At 32.9% G+C, this 15,437-nt stretch overlaps 1 protein-coding gene, 1 long non-coding RNA gene and 1 pseudogene across 2 annotated transcripts; 2 read left to right on the top strand and 1 right to left on the bottom strand.

The window, feature by feature from the left end:
- Window positions 1-3,750: 3,750 nt before the first annotated feature.
- On the bottom strand, window positions 3,751-5,466 carry LOC146915593 (uncharacterized). Its single transcript, XR_015013373.1, has 2 exons — window positions 4,907-5,466; window positions 3,751-4,053 (listed from the first exon to the last, which is right to left on the bottom strand). It is a non-coding gene; the product is annotated as an uncharacterized LOC146915593 (long non-coding RNA).
- Window positions 5,467-7,768: 2,302 nt separating this feature from the next.
- Window positions 7,769-9,543, top strand: LOC146915592 (uncharacterized). Its single transcript, XM_085716501.1, has 3 exons — window positions 7,769-8,623; window positions 8,889-9,032; window positions 9,194-9,543. Exons 1-3 carry the CDS (start codon window positions 7,769-7,771, stop codon window positions 9,422-9,424), a joined length of 1,230 nt encoding a protein of 409 aa, XP_085572627.1. The 3' UTR covers window positions 9,425-9,543.
- Window positions 9,544-12,478: 2,935 nt separating this feature from the next.
- LOC146915591 (uncharacterized) lies at window positions 12,479-14,121 on the top strand (annotated as a pseudogene).
- The last annotated feature ends 1,316 nt before the right edge of the window (window positions 14,122-15,437 follow it).

Raw genomic sequence — 15,437 nt, 5'->3', positions numbered from 1 at the left:
ACTCTAGACACACATCTAGACATCACAACTCGAGTACTCCACTTAGGATCACCTCAAAGAACACATAAATACAACACTAGGTCCCTCAAGATCCTAGGTCCACAATCAAAATTCTTGATGTCTCCACGTCTACCCTCCAAAAATTTCACACTACAACACTGGATAAGATTGACTTGTTCCATTCAACATGATGTTCACTTTCTATCAACAACACATTAAGGATGATCAGTTCCCTAATTTGTCAATAGATAGCTAGCAGTCGTGATGGTGGCGTAGACGATCTTAACCAAACTGTAATAATGTTTCTTGCAATCCGCACTCAGGGCTATCCTGAGGCACAAGGAATCTAATCATTCCAACATAAACATCAATTTCCACTAGTTTCTATAGTTATCTTGCTTCTTGCAGGTGAAGAACAACCTCTAACACTCGACTAAGAACCTCCCAATATTCTCAAAATTGCTTTATCAAGCCTCATACAAGGTTAAGATCCTCAATTCAAGCGCTATACTCCTTTAGTTTTCCATATCTATCATTTTAATCACATCTCTTAACGAAAATTCTCTCTTCAATTTTCTTCAGGCCTCATCATCCATTAGTTTTCCTCTCAGTTGAGGCCTCAAAACTACATAAACCTCTCGAATTGCTATCAAGTGTAGAACATTCGCCACGTCCAAGACAAAATACACAAACATTGACTACTACTCCGAGCACGAAGTTGATACAAGAACCACGAAGTTGCCACCTCTATAGAGAATTTTCATCCCTTATTAATATTCATACCTTTTTGACTTACTCCAGTCACACAACTATACTGATATGAATCTCTTCACATAAGAATCCTATTAAAAATTCAAAACTTGTTGACAAGTTTAAACAACCACCATCTTAAATGGACCAAAATGTTACAACTAACGTCATACTCAATGCTTAACAATGCATTGTTTCACCTTTAAAGTCATACTATAACAATATTTACATCGTATTTTCGTCCAAGATTACCAATACTCACATCACGCCTTAACATCTTAAGTCTCAAGATCAACACCTAACTTGTAGCAACATACCTTAACCAAAAATGTTTTTCTTCATCGGATCAACATTTATCCTCACATGAAATCTTTATACTTTCCTTCAATAACCATGTGATGTCACAAACAAGTCTTTCTCTCATAACCTCCTATTTTCTTCTCAACAATCCATATCAATCTTAACCCATTTCAACTTTCGGGATTCTCATGAAATTCCATATCCAAAATATATGTTGAAACACTTCCATTTTCATCAATGTTCAACTATCCATGTTGCCCACATCTCAAATCATTGGTTTCTTAACGTGCTTATATCACGTCTTGGTATACTTCACTAACTGTTTCATCATAGACGAAATCCTCATAACTGTACTTAGAACTCCTTCATCCTACCTTTCTGAAACTCGTAAGTACAACTTCAACATCCTCATGGATTTCCTGCAATCATTCCTTACCAGACTTGAGCTCTTCCACTGAAAAGTACTTACTTTTTCAGTCAGCTACACACAATAAATATACATTGTTAACAACGATGAAACAATGCCCTTAAGTCCAAAATTCAATACCATAGTGGCAAGTTCCAAATCATGTGTAACAATTCCTTCACAAATTCTCAATCTTGCAAGGGATCATATCTTCCATCTAACACTCATAACGCATCCCAAACCTTGGCGGAGTCCATCACTGTAGTCACTTAAATTTCCTTTTGATTCCAACATTTCCTCAATTCTTAGACTGCCTTTACTCTCTCGTCCATGCCGAACACTAACCTGTCGAGTAACTACTTTGTAGGCACTACCCTCTTTGCAAATTCCTCAACTTCATACCTTTTGACTCCCTGGTCAAATCCAAAACCTCAACTGATTGACAGTTATCTTGGTTTATTTCTTATATGTGCATGTTCCCAATTTCCCATTTCTCCACTGACTATTGTGGTAGTGGCATAATCTTGCAATTTTCCCATCTCACTTGAGTCACCACGACCTAACCAAAGATCATGGAATCCTTTTATCCCAAAAGAATCCATCTTTTATGCATAACTTTTGGTTACCATCGCAGACACACTTCTACACTCATTGACGAACTCCCATCTTATTCTCATAACCTTCATCCAAAATTAGTTTCCTTAGATTCCCATATTTCCTGTACACACTTTCTCCTGTTACATATCAAAATATTACCAAGTGCAATCTTGAATTTCGTCACCTTCTAGTGAATTATTTGGTTGCTCTCAAAGAATACTTAATCCCAAACCTTGACTTCACGAATTCAAACTAAAGTACTGCTGAAACCACAGACTACTTATCTCACAAACAATTGAAACTCCTGACCAAAATTCAACACTTGTTCAAGAACAACCAATCTAACCATGTAACAATCTGATAAGTGAATCACATTGTTCACACTTAGTCGTGGAATAAGTCCTATTCAAGTTCCCTTAATATTCAATTCACTTCCACATCATCCAAGATGAATCACTACATATTAAGTCCAATGTATCTCTTGGTTCACCACCCCAAATCTAGCTGATAAAATCTCTAACTTAAGATCCAACCGCCTCAGGGTTATCAATCAAACCATCACTCTAACTTCACCCAAGCGTTCTAAATATTCAAACTATACTGGTGCTCAATAATCTTAACAGTCTACAAACTCGACACTACAACAAAGTTCCACTGTTTTCTTAATTAATACTTCCAACTATTACCCAACAACTGAAGATAGCTCATAGATCCAAGATCGACTCCTGAAGTTTATACAACAACATCCAACAAGTTACACTCACGTAACTGCACAAAGCCTCAACGCTCATTCTCAAACAACTTCAATACTTCCTATTCTATTAGATCGTACAGAGGTCAACACCCATCTGCACAACACTTAGTTTCTAACCATTCTGGTCACGAGACCAACAATAGAAATTTCTAAGTCTCCAAATCCAAATTATGAAGTCGGCTCACTTCAATGTGCAGCTCCCCCTTTAGCTCCAAAACAAGCACCTTCGCTCGTATCCAATACTTCACATTTGTCACAAATGACAGCTTTGCTTAATACACCACCATGGTAGTCACATCACCTCACCAATTACTAACTCCATTCTCTTTCATCTTGAAATTCACCAAATAATACATCAAATGCCTTCTTCAAAGTTTCTCAAACTTTTCTCTTTCCAAGACACCTTCCATCAATAGAGCGTTCACCGATCTCAACATAACACTCGTGGCTGTCAATCAAGGTAGCTCCTAAACCTTGGTACTAATATGATCTCTTCTCAGTTCTAACTTACTGCAAACTTGTCCTCATTGGACCATTGCATCTAAAGAGGATCAAGAACAATCGTCGACGACAATCGACTAATGCTTTAGCTTCTAACTACTCTTTCTACTAAGGTGCTAAAACACATTTCTCCGCATAAAGGAATAAACAACTAAATAGGCATATCATATTTGGCCCAAAGCAAAACAAAGCACAAAAGGACACCAAGCACTTATGCGTACTAAACCCGACTCTTGATCAGCTTAGGACACCCGACTCACAGCCCTAGAAGTAAATCTACTACCATGCTCTGATACCACAATGTAACAGCCCGATTTTCAAAACACGAGTGCATTTTTTTCTTTTTAAAACAACTCAATGCCATGTACTAAAGGATTCAAGATCGTCTTTAATTTAAAAACAGAGTAAGTAAAATATTTGGAAAGCATTACCAACAAGACAATTTGAATCAAATGTCACATTTTACAAAACAATATTAGGCAATGAGCTTTTAATATCAAATCATGCACTACGAAAGCATAAAATAGTATTCGAGTAGTCATTTCTCATGGTAGTATCATTTACAACGGTGCCAAAACAAAAGAAGTAAAAATACATAAACATAAGACACCACAAGTAAAACATCTAAGCTGATCCTTAACTCTGAACTGGGATGACATGGTACAAGATCCTTCCAATGTCATCAAGCCTGACTGCCAAACTGCTACACCTCCAAAGCCTTTGCTATTCCCGCAAAGCACACTCCCTATTTGGATCTGGGGCAAAGCCCGATCCACGAATTAATGTAAAGGGTCACGATCTAAAAACAACATAATTACAAAAATATTGAAGGCATAACATACTAGCATGGTAAATAGCATCAACATAAACATTCCTCAATTAAAATATAATGATGCACAATTATCCTAGCAAATGCAGACTCAATATGAGTGTGACACCTATCACGGGTCATCACATGAAACTGATTCCGGAATTGAATATCGCCACATTGGCCACCACAGGGGTGTTACATTCAAATGACTCTAGGATTGAATATCACCACAAAGGCCACCACTAAGGTGTTATCACCACAAAGGCCACCACAGAGGTGTTTCATTCAAATGACACTGGACTTTGAATATCACCACAAAGGCCACCACTAAGGTGTTATCACCACAAAGGCCACCATAGAGGTGTTTTATTAAAATGACACTGGACTTTGAATATCACCACAAAGGCCACCACTAAGGTGTTATCACCACAAATGCCACCATAGAGGTGTTTTATTCAAATGGCACTAGAATAGATCAATCCATACAGGCTGAATAACGCCACAAAGGCTACACCACGAAGGCATGTATACCACAAAGGCTAGAAAATGTCACACAGGCTAAACCATGAGGATTACAACTTTTAACATATCAACAGACATTTCATATATTTATTCACAAATCATATGAAAGCAAAGCACATCAACATATCATAATCACATTGATTGCAAACAAATCCCACATTGGGCAAACACATTCACTTAACATATTATATTCACAATACACACAATAGCACGTAAACCATTCAGGCATTTAAGTAACTATGGAGTTTCAAGAAAGTGCCTTTACCTGAGCAAAGCATTCCTTACAACGTACTGCTCTACACTCGTAAGCATCTACAACAGGAACATCTCTAAACCCTCGAGCTAAGTATCCTAGCAGATACAGTGACTTAGGTAAATATCGGCTCTAAAGCATTCTACCCGTTCTAGGCGAAATTCAACTCACTCAGAAATATGATCAACTTCAATAATTCCAAAAACTTAAATAAAATGTTTTCCAAAAGAGCCTTCGTCTCAAAATCCTTGAAAATACTTTAAGTCTTATCATGACCATAAACTTTCCAAAAGTGAGTCCAAGAAACTCTTTCCCATCAGAAACTTTTATTTCAAATACTCAATTATACAAATCATTTTGTTGTCAAGACAAAATCTCAAAATAACAGTGTTTCTAAAACACTTCCAAACACTTCGACGAGACTAATTTAAATAGTATTCTTCCTTGAAATCACCCAAGAAAATATTTTCTCAAATACTCTAAGTCTTCTGAGAGACCTTAAAGATTTCCAAACAATTTGACAAATACTTTTCATGTTCAGGTGAATCCCAAAATATTATCCGTTTTGAAACCTCTTTTTAAAACCACTCGAAAATAAGATAAAATGTATCTGACGAATTTTCGACAGAGTCTCCTTTGTGTTTACATTGCATACCAGAGCCTCTGGCTCAGTCAACCTAACACAAATTCACAGACAAAATATTTTCACCACTCAACAGTTCAAGCATAAAAATATTCGAACTCTGATAGTGTCAGCAGTCACTTCCAGCGTCAGCTCAGACACATTATTTTCAGAAAATCATAATAAATTCATTCGTCATCGGAACGTTGCAAACCATAGGTCCATTTTGACCGTCTCGACGACGCGAATCCACTTATAAACTCATTTTTACAATTTAATAGTTTTAAAATGACGAAAATACCCTTGCACGGTTCAGCCCTTTCGTCCAGACAACATCTTTCAAAACCTAATCGGTTGAATCAACTTGTTTTCTCGTCTAAAGCATATATATCAAATAAAATTTACATTTCAACACTTTTCCAAGAACAGTAAAATTTTAAAATGAACGGATCGTAAATTTTCTTTCAGATCTATACTCATACGAACTTACCCAACAACATTAATACGTAACATCACGCAAGAAAATCGAAACTCGACACCTTACACCCACAAATGCTCAAAACCGAGATTTAAAAGAGGAAAACAGGGAGGAATACCTCATGTATTGACCGTGAATCATGCGTGAGAAGATAGGAATCGTCAAGGGCTTCGTTTTGATATCTCGTTTGCGCGATTCAGACAAGGAACGAAGAAGTTACGGCCCCGGAACGGTGGAGGAAAGAAAAGTTGCGGAAATGAGAGAGAGAAGAGAGAGAAAGTCTTGATTTTTTTGATAAAAAGTGGCATGAACCTCTATTTATAGAGTTTTGGTTTTGGAAATAAACCGGACCCGGTTCTCGCGGTTCAAGGTACACGTAACTGACAAAGTTCTATCCTAACTCTGATGAACTTCTAACCAGTCTCAAACATCTTAGAATTGTCTCCTTACTCAAAAACCACTATTCATTCTCTAATATTTTCTTTTTCGAAATTTTTCTCAACCAGCAGATATGATGTTGCTAAATTCCCAAAACGAATAGTAAATTCCCTGGATGAATATAATGACTCTCAAGGTCCATTAATATTTCATTTGCAGGCGAATTCATATTTGATTCTACCCGAATTCCCAAACTCGCAAAAATGCTCAACAAGATTAAGAAAAACACATACTCATGCATTCCCCTTAACTCAAGTCACAAAAACATAATCATTCTTAACAAACATCATGAAAATCATACTCAATCACCCAGAATAGAAAAACAATATATGTGAGTCATTCCTATATCTCACATAACTAACTTGCTCTTTCAAGTTTCCATTCAAAATAATAGTTTTGGAATCAAAATAATTTTTCGACAAAATGTCATTTATTGACAAAGAAAACATCAAAACAAAATACAAAGCCCTAAATTTAGTCGCAGCTAAATTATGGGTCTTACAAAATACATGGCAAGGATTAACGGTGTTGGCAAAAAAACTAACGGAGAGGACTAACTTGATTGACGGAAGTATAAATAGGGGACCAAATTGAGATGTTTTAAAGTTATGGGACCATTTTGAAAAAAAGAATTAAGTTAAGGGATCAAAGTATCAATTAAGCCTAATTGATAAAGGGTGACACCACAAGATATTGCGAGAAATATTTTATTATTGTATATTAAAAATGACTATATATTTATCAAACGGTTAACGAGTATACACAATAACGATTATTTTACTTTTGTAAAAAAAAAATTATCAAGTATGGATCATTTTTTTTCAAATGAAAAATATAACAACCAATATCTCTAACTAATTAATATTGTTAAGTAAAATATTTTGTTGAGATGTATTCAAAATAAACTTTTTATTTCCAAAAATAGCATGATAAAAGGAATTTTCTAAATGACTTGCATTTTTAGATTTTCTGATAAATTCTTAACGACTTTTTTGTTGTTAAACTACTTAACAATATATTAAAACACCTCAGACACCTAAAAATGGGAGTCAACATATGTGTTGGGATTGTTAAAAAAAGTATGAAACATGCAATATCTACACGTCAAAATTATGCACATATTTTAGATTTCAACTATAAAAGAAGGCAACATGCAAGATCTCCACATCTTCACAAAATTGAATTCTACAAGTTTTTAACTTCAATTCCAAGGAATTCAAGAAGGAAAAAAATATTCGCTATGGTATTTTCGTTTATTAATTTACAGAAAATAATAACAATAGAAGCATTAACCATAACTAATGATGTAACAATAATCATTTGTGTGCAGGTCAACATGAGATTAATCTCTAAATCGTTTATTTTCTCTTTATCAATACTTTTGATGCTATCAAGCACAACTTATTCACAACCACAATCTCCAAAAGTTATCCAATCAACAACATATTTGTCAAAAGCGTTTGAAGTGGGGCCTGGAGAAGTCGCAGATAAACAAATGTATAATATTGAGTTTCCAAAGGGTCATGTTGGAATTAAGAGCGTTGATGTTGATCTAGTTGATGAACATGGAAACTCTGTACCATTGCATGAAACTTACATTCATCATTGGTATATTTTAAAATATATTATAAAGAAGAATATGTCAGTGTCACAAGATCCAAATGATCATACCAAACCTTCTGGGGATCTCATTTACAAAAGAAATGATGGAACATGCAACAAGGGTATTCTTCCACATCAATGGAGTTCTGGAAGTGAAACGCGAGGAACAAGTACAAAACTTCCTTATCCATTTGAGGTTGAAATAGGTAACCCTGTAGATATTACAGAAGGGTGGGAAGAGCAATGGTTGTTGGGTCTGCTGGTCATTGATACACGAGGAGCTGAAAATAAGAAAATTTGTATTCAATGTAGGTGTGACCAGTTTAATCTCCCTGCAAATTTTTATGATGTGACAGTTGGATTCCATGGAAAAGTGACTCCCGAATATAAAGCAGGAGTCCTTTGTTGCCAAGATAAGTTTCAGTGCAAAATGATAAAGGGATTTCAAGCACCAAGGAGAAATCTTGCCATATGGTACAACATAACCTGGGTTAACTGGGACCAACACCAAATTCCAGTTAGATTTTATGTACTTGACGTCACTGATCGGGTAACAAAAAATGGTTCTGAAACAATCCACGATTGTCAGGTAAGTAAATAATTTAAATTTTTTGTTTTGTTTTTTGTGGTTAATTAAATTATGTCGTGACCAATATGTGGCTTAAGCGATTGGGTTCGAAAACCTTAGTAGGAGGCTCATTAAAACTCTATTTACTCTCATAGAATACTAAAAACTATCATTTGCTAGTAAAAACAAAAGAAGATAATTTCTTAAACCTGATGATAATAGTTTTTTTTTATTACATTGCAAGTTAGAAACAAGTGATCCACAAAGATTTCTAAATTGATTACAGGCAGAGTTTACTATTTCAAAAAATAATAGTACAAACCTTTACCACGTTCAAAAAGCAAGCATCCCAATGAAGAGAGGTGGTTATCTTATCTACGCCTCTGGTCATGCGCATACAGGTGTTATTAATGCAACATTATACGGACATGTAAAGTTTAATATTATTCATTTGACTAAATTTTGTTAAATTTGGTTATGTTTTCTCAATGTATTTCTTAAACGATAATAAATTTTCTTGATTCCATATATAGTTAAATTAATCTTGTGATAATGCTTTACTAATTTTTTTCTTTTACATTAATTAATTAGGATGGAAGGACTTTGTGTACATCGACACCAACATATGGAACGGGAAAAGAAGCCGGGAATGAGGAAGGTTACCTTGTTGGAATGTCTGTATGTTATCCAAAACTAGGTTCAATGAAGATTAATGATGGTGAAACTGTGACCGTAGAATCAATATATAAAAATGAATTTCTCCCTGCAGTTATGGGAGATATGCACTTCTATTTGGCTGATGAACTGCCACATGAAGCATAGACATCAAACTTCTATGAATTTATAAATGTTTGATTAGATAAATTAGTCTTTGATACCATTAATGTAACACCCTAAACCCAAATTTTAGATTCTGAATAAAATAAATTATTTATGAATGATTTTTGCAGTTCATTTAAATTAAGTATAAAAAATTAATTTTCAATAAAAGGCTTAGGATGCCACATTTCAATCTTTCACAAAATATTTATATGAAGTCTTAAATTAAAATATCTTGGAGCGAAAGGAACCAAGGTTTATCAAATAGACAATTGGCTTTCTCTCTAAAATAGTTTGTAAAATAATACTATTGATCCAATTGTTTTACCTTCCACAAAATTGTTCAAGACTATATAATATACCATGGACACATTCCATACCCAATTTGAATCATCGACCGACAATCTACAAAAATTGTACTTTCGTAAACATGCACACACATAATGAAGGGATGATTAGTCAAAAAACATGAAAGATAATACATAAGTAATAAGAACAATGAGTATGTATATATATATCGTATAATCACGAATCCGCATCTTATAATGCATGGAAATGTGATAAATTTCGACCAATGGTGTTTTGTTCTTACTAGTCCTAAAATGAGATGTTTGGATGCATTGACAAATAGATGCACTTAAACTAGAATCTGAAACACTTAAGAACATAGTAACCATGTAAAAGGCTTGTGAGAACGTCCCTAATAATGTTATCCTAAAGAAGAACATAAGGCAACCGATTCAACATGGAATTTACGTTGCAAGACATAGAACACATGTGATTACCTAATCCTAGGAAAATCAATTTATACTTAAGAAATGAACATAAAAACCAATAAATAGGTACACACAAGTTATCTGGAAGACATCTCCTCCCATGATATGACACAGATGATAATATGCTCAGTCTCTTATGGAGGCTCAAGCAATTACATACACAATTCAAGATGAATGATATATCTTTTAAGACGCATAACATATTCACACCCTTGTTGATATATTTCTCCCACACATATACTAATACCTCACGATGCAACACTCAGGGCAATCCACATATAAAAAAATCCGACTTATTGTGGCCACTACTCTCAACACTATGTAAGAGAGTTAGTATATTTAATTATAATTATAATATTATATTTCTCCTGGAGAACAATTCTTGTATAGTGTTTAACGGCTTTCTTGAATAAGATTCAATATTAAATTCTGTTAAATATTCAATATTTTACAATATATTGATGTCGTTGTTGGAATGTCGTTCTTTCCTCGTGTTGTCTGTCCTTTCTCCTAGCTTACCTAAAAAAAACAATATATTTTTAGTTAGAATATTATGTGAAAACGATAATACTATGAATTCTGTTATTATTTGCTAAAAAAACCTAACATTGATGTAATTATAAGCTTCAAAATAAATGAATATCTCAACTAATGATTAATTAGTTGACATATGCGGTTTAATTGTACTCGTGTCAGCGATTATTTGAACCTGTTAATAAATTAATAAACATACTATATTTTGTCGAAAAATGAAGAAGAAAATGAGTGTGATGTATTTTGTTTTGGTTAGAAATTTTGTCGTTAAATCGAGAATGAAATGTGTGAATATTTTTGTGTTAATATTTTTTATGTCTTTAAAAATGACTAAATAAACTCAAGGAAGTTACAATTTATTTTTATAAATAAACCCAATTTTTCTATAAAAAATTTTATATTTTCCATTGATAGCTGAAAGTATTTTCGAATACCTTAAATTCCACATATTACCAATTTAATGGATACCCGCATGAACATGTCGTGGACACGAATATCATATTTGTTCAACTGGAGGAGGTCAATAATAATAATATCTACTGTCATCCCTAACCCAGAGAGTGATTATGTTCCTTTACTTCTATTAAGAAGAACTACCTTAATAATCTTTTCGTGTTTATTTGTTTTTTAATTTTATGAAATTTTTTACTTTGAAACTATTGAAATAAGAGAGTAAGATGAAAATATAATCCTTTAAATCAATTTTGACAGCAATCTCTGCCAAGTAGACTCACTAAGGTTTTGTTTAATTATGGTAAACGTATCATTAGTACTTGCATCAGTTGTTGTATACATATTTTTATTAAAAAAATAAAATATAATAACTAATATCACTAAGAAATTTTTGTTTTTAGAAAGTCATATTCCCTGATTTTTTGTTGTTGAAATTTTAATGTATTATTAAAACTTAAAAGGTCCTCGTGAGCTTAGCTCAGTGGTATGGACAATGCATAATATATGCAAGGTTTAGGGTTCAAATCCCAATCACCACAAAAAAAAAACATATAAAGTAATATCTCATATATGTAAAATATAAAAATAATATAAAATTCTCTTGAATTTTATTTGCAATGATAATTGATAAAGGGTGACACCAGAAGATATTGCGAGATATATTGTATTATTGTATATTAAAAATGACTATATATTTATCCAGCGGTTAACGAGTATATAGTAACGATTATTTTACTTTTGTAAAAAAAAAAATTATTAGGTATGGATCATTTTTTTTTTCAAATGAAAAATATAACAACCAATATCTCTAACTAATTAATATTGTTAAGTAAAATATTTTGTTGAGATGTATTCAAAATAAACTTTTTATTTCCAAAAATAGCATGATAAAAGGAATTTTCTAAATGACTTGCATTTTTAGATTTTCTGATAAATTCTTAACGACTTTTTTGTTGTTAAACTACTTAACAATATATTAAAACACCTCAGACACCTAAAAATGGGAGTCAACATATGTGTTGGGATTGTTAAAAAAAGTATGAAACATGCAATATCTACACGTCAAAGTTATGCCAATATTTTAGATTTCAACTATAAAAGAAGGCAACATGCAAGATCTCCACATCTTCACAAAATTGAATTCTACAAGTTTTTAACTTCAATTCCAAGGAATTCAAGAAGGAAAAAATATTCGCTACGTTATTTTCGTTTATTAATTTACAGAAAATAATAACAATAGAAGCATTAACCATAACTAATGATTATAACAATAATCATTTATGTGCAGGTAAACATGAGATTAATCTCTAAATCGTTTATTTTCTCTTTATCAATACTTTTGATGCTATCAAGCACAACTTATTCACAACCACAATCTCCAAAAGTTATCCAATCAACAACATATTGGTCAAAATCGTTTGAAGTGGGGCCTGGAGAAGTCGCAGATAAACAAATGTATAATATTGAGTTTCCAAAGGGTCATGTTGGAATTAAGAGCGTTGATGTTGATCTAGTTGATGAAACTACCATTGCATGAAACTTACATTCATCATTGGTATATTTTAAAATATATTATAAAGAAGAATATGTCAGTGTCACAAGATCCAAATGATCATACCAAACCTTCTGGGGATCTCATTTACAAAAGAAATGATGGAACATGCAACAAGGGTATTCTTCCACATCAATGGAGTTCTGGAAGTGAAACGCGAGGAACAAGTACAAAACTTCCTTATCCATTTGAGGTTGAAATAGGTAACCCTGTAGATATTACAGAAGGGTGGGAAGAGCAATGGTTGTTGGGTCTGCTGGTCATTGATACACGAGGAGCTGAAAATAAGAAAATTTGTATTCAATGTAGGTGTGACCAGTTTAATCTCCCTGCAAATTTTTATGATGTGACAGTTGGATTCCATGGAAAAGTGACTCCCGAATATAAAGCAGGAGTCCTTTGTTGCCAAGATAAGTTTCAGTGCAAAATGATAAAGGGATTTCAAGCACCAAGGAGAAATCTTGCCATAAGGTACAACATAACCTGGGTTAACTGGGACCAACACCAAATTCCAGTTAGATTTTATGTACTTGACGTCACTGATCGGGTAACAAAAAATGGTTCTGAAACAATCCACGATTGTCAGGTAAGTAAATAATTTAAATTTTTTGTTTCTTTGTGGTTAATTAAATTATGCCGTGACCAATATGTGGCTTAAGCGATTGGGTTCGAAAACTTTTGTAGGAGGCTCATTAAAACTCTATTTACTATCATAGAATACTAAAAACTATCATTTGCATGTAAAAACAAAAGAAGATAATTTCTTAAACCTGATGATAATAGTTTTTTTTTTATTACTTTGCAAGTTAGAAACAAGTGATCCACAAAGATTTCTAAATTTATTACAGGCAGAGTTTACTATTTCAAAAAATAATAGTACAAACCTTTACCACGTTCAAAAAGCAAGCATCCCAATGAAGAGAGGTGGTTATCTTATCTACGCCTCTGGTCATGCGCATACAGGTGTTATTAATGCAACATTATACGGACAGGTAAAGTTTAATATTATTCATTTGACTAAATTTTGTTAAATTTGGTTATGTTTTCTCAATGTATTTCTTAAACGATAATAAATTTTCTTGATTCCATATATAGTTAAATTAATCTTGTGATAATGCTTTATTAATTTTTTTCTTTTACATTAATTAATTAGGATGGAAGGACTTTGTGTACATCGACACCAACATATGGAACGGGAAAAGAAGCAGGGAATGAGGAAGGTTACCTTGTTGGAAAGTCTGTATGTTATCCAAAACTAGGTTCAATGAAGATTAATGATGGTGAAACTGTAACCCGTAGAATCAATATATAAAAATGAATTTCTCCCTGCAGTTATGTGTGATATGCACTTCTATTTGGCTGATGAACTCCCACATGAAGCATAGACATCAAACTTCTATAAATTTATAAATGTTTGATTAGATAAATTAGTCTTTGATACCATTAATGTAACACCCTAAACCCAAATTTTAGATTCTGAATAAAATAAATTATTTATGAATGATTTTTGCAGTTGATTTAAATTAAGTATAAAAAATTAATTTTCAATAAAAGGCTTAGGATGCCACATTTCAATCTTTCACAAAATATTTATATGAAGTCTTAAATTAAAATATCTTGGAGCAAAAGGAACCAAGGTTTATCAAATTATCTATGATCTAATAGACAATTGACTTTCTCTCTAAAATAGTTTGTAAAATAATACTATTGATCCAATAGTTTTACCTACCATAAAATTGTTCAAGACTATATAATATACCATGGACACATTCCTTACCCAATTTGAATCATCGACCGACAATCTACAAAAAGTGTACTTTCGTAAACATGCACACACATAATGAAGGGGTGATTAGTCAAAAAACATGAATGATAATACATAAGTAATAAGAACAAAGAGTATGCATATATATCGTATAATAATGAATCTGCATCTTATAATGCATGGAAATGTGATAAATTTATGACATAGATTAATTTTGACCAATGGTGTTGTGTTCTTACTAGTCCTAAAATGAGATGTTTAGATGCATTGACAAATAGATGTACTTAAACTAGAATCTGAAACACTTAAGAACATAGTAACCATGTAAAAGGCTTGTGAAACTGTCCCTAATAATGTTATCCTAAAGAAGAACATAAGGCAACCGATCCAACATGGAATTTACGTTGCAAGACATAGAACACATGTGATTACCTAATCCTAGGAAAATCAATTTATATTTAAGAAATGAACATAAAAATCAATAAATAGGTACACACAAGTTATCTGGAAGACATCTCCTCCCATGATATGACACAGATGATAATATGCTCAGTCTCTTATGGAGGCTCAAGCAATTACATACACAATTCAAGATGAATGATATATCTTTTAAGACGCATAACATATTCACACCCTCATTGATATATTTCTCCCACACATATACTAATACCTCACGATGCAACACTCAGGGCAATCCACATATAAAAAAATCCGACTTATTGTGGCCACTACTCTCAACACTATGTAAGAGAGTTAGTATATTTAATTATAATTATAATATTATATTTCTCCTGGAGAACAATTCTTGTATAGTGTTTAACGGCTTTCTTGAATAAGATTCAATGTTAAATTATGTAAAATATTCAATATTTTACAATATATTGATGTCGTTGTTGGAATGTCGTTGTTTCCTCATGTTGTCTGTCCTTTCTCCTA

This window comes from Medicago sativa, chromosome 6 (genome assembly GCF_051527215.1).
Source record: "Medicago sativa cultivar Bolivia chromosome 6, Bolivia_mono, whole genome shotgun sequence".
NCBI classification, from domain to species: domain Eukaryota; kingdom Viridiplantae; phylum Streptophyta; class Magnoliopsida; order Fabales; family Fabaceae; genus Medicago; species Medicago sativa.
This window is presented reverse-complemented; position numbering and strand designations above follow the sequence as displayed.

Coding starts and splice junctions, on each gene's coding strand:
- LOC146915592 (XM_085716501.1), top strand. CDS start 7,769: ATGAGATTAATCTCTAAATCGTTTATTTTCTCTTTATCAATACTTTTG. Junction 8,624..8,888: donor AAACAATCCACGATTGTCAG/GTAAGTAAATAA, acceptor AATTGATTACAG/GCAGAGTTTACTATTTCAAA. Junction 9,033..9,193: donor ATGCAACATTATACGGACAT/GTAAAGTTTAAT, acceptor TTAATTAATTAG/GATGGAAGGACTTTGTGTAC.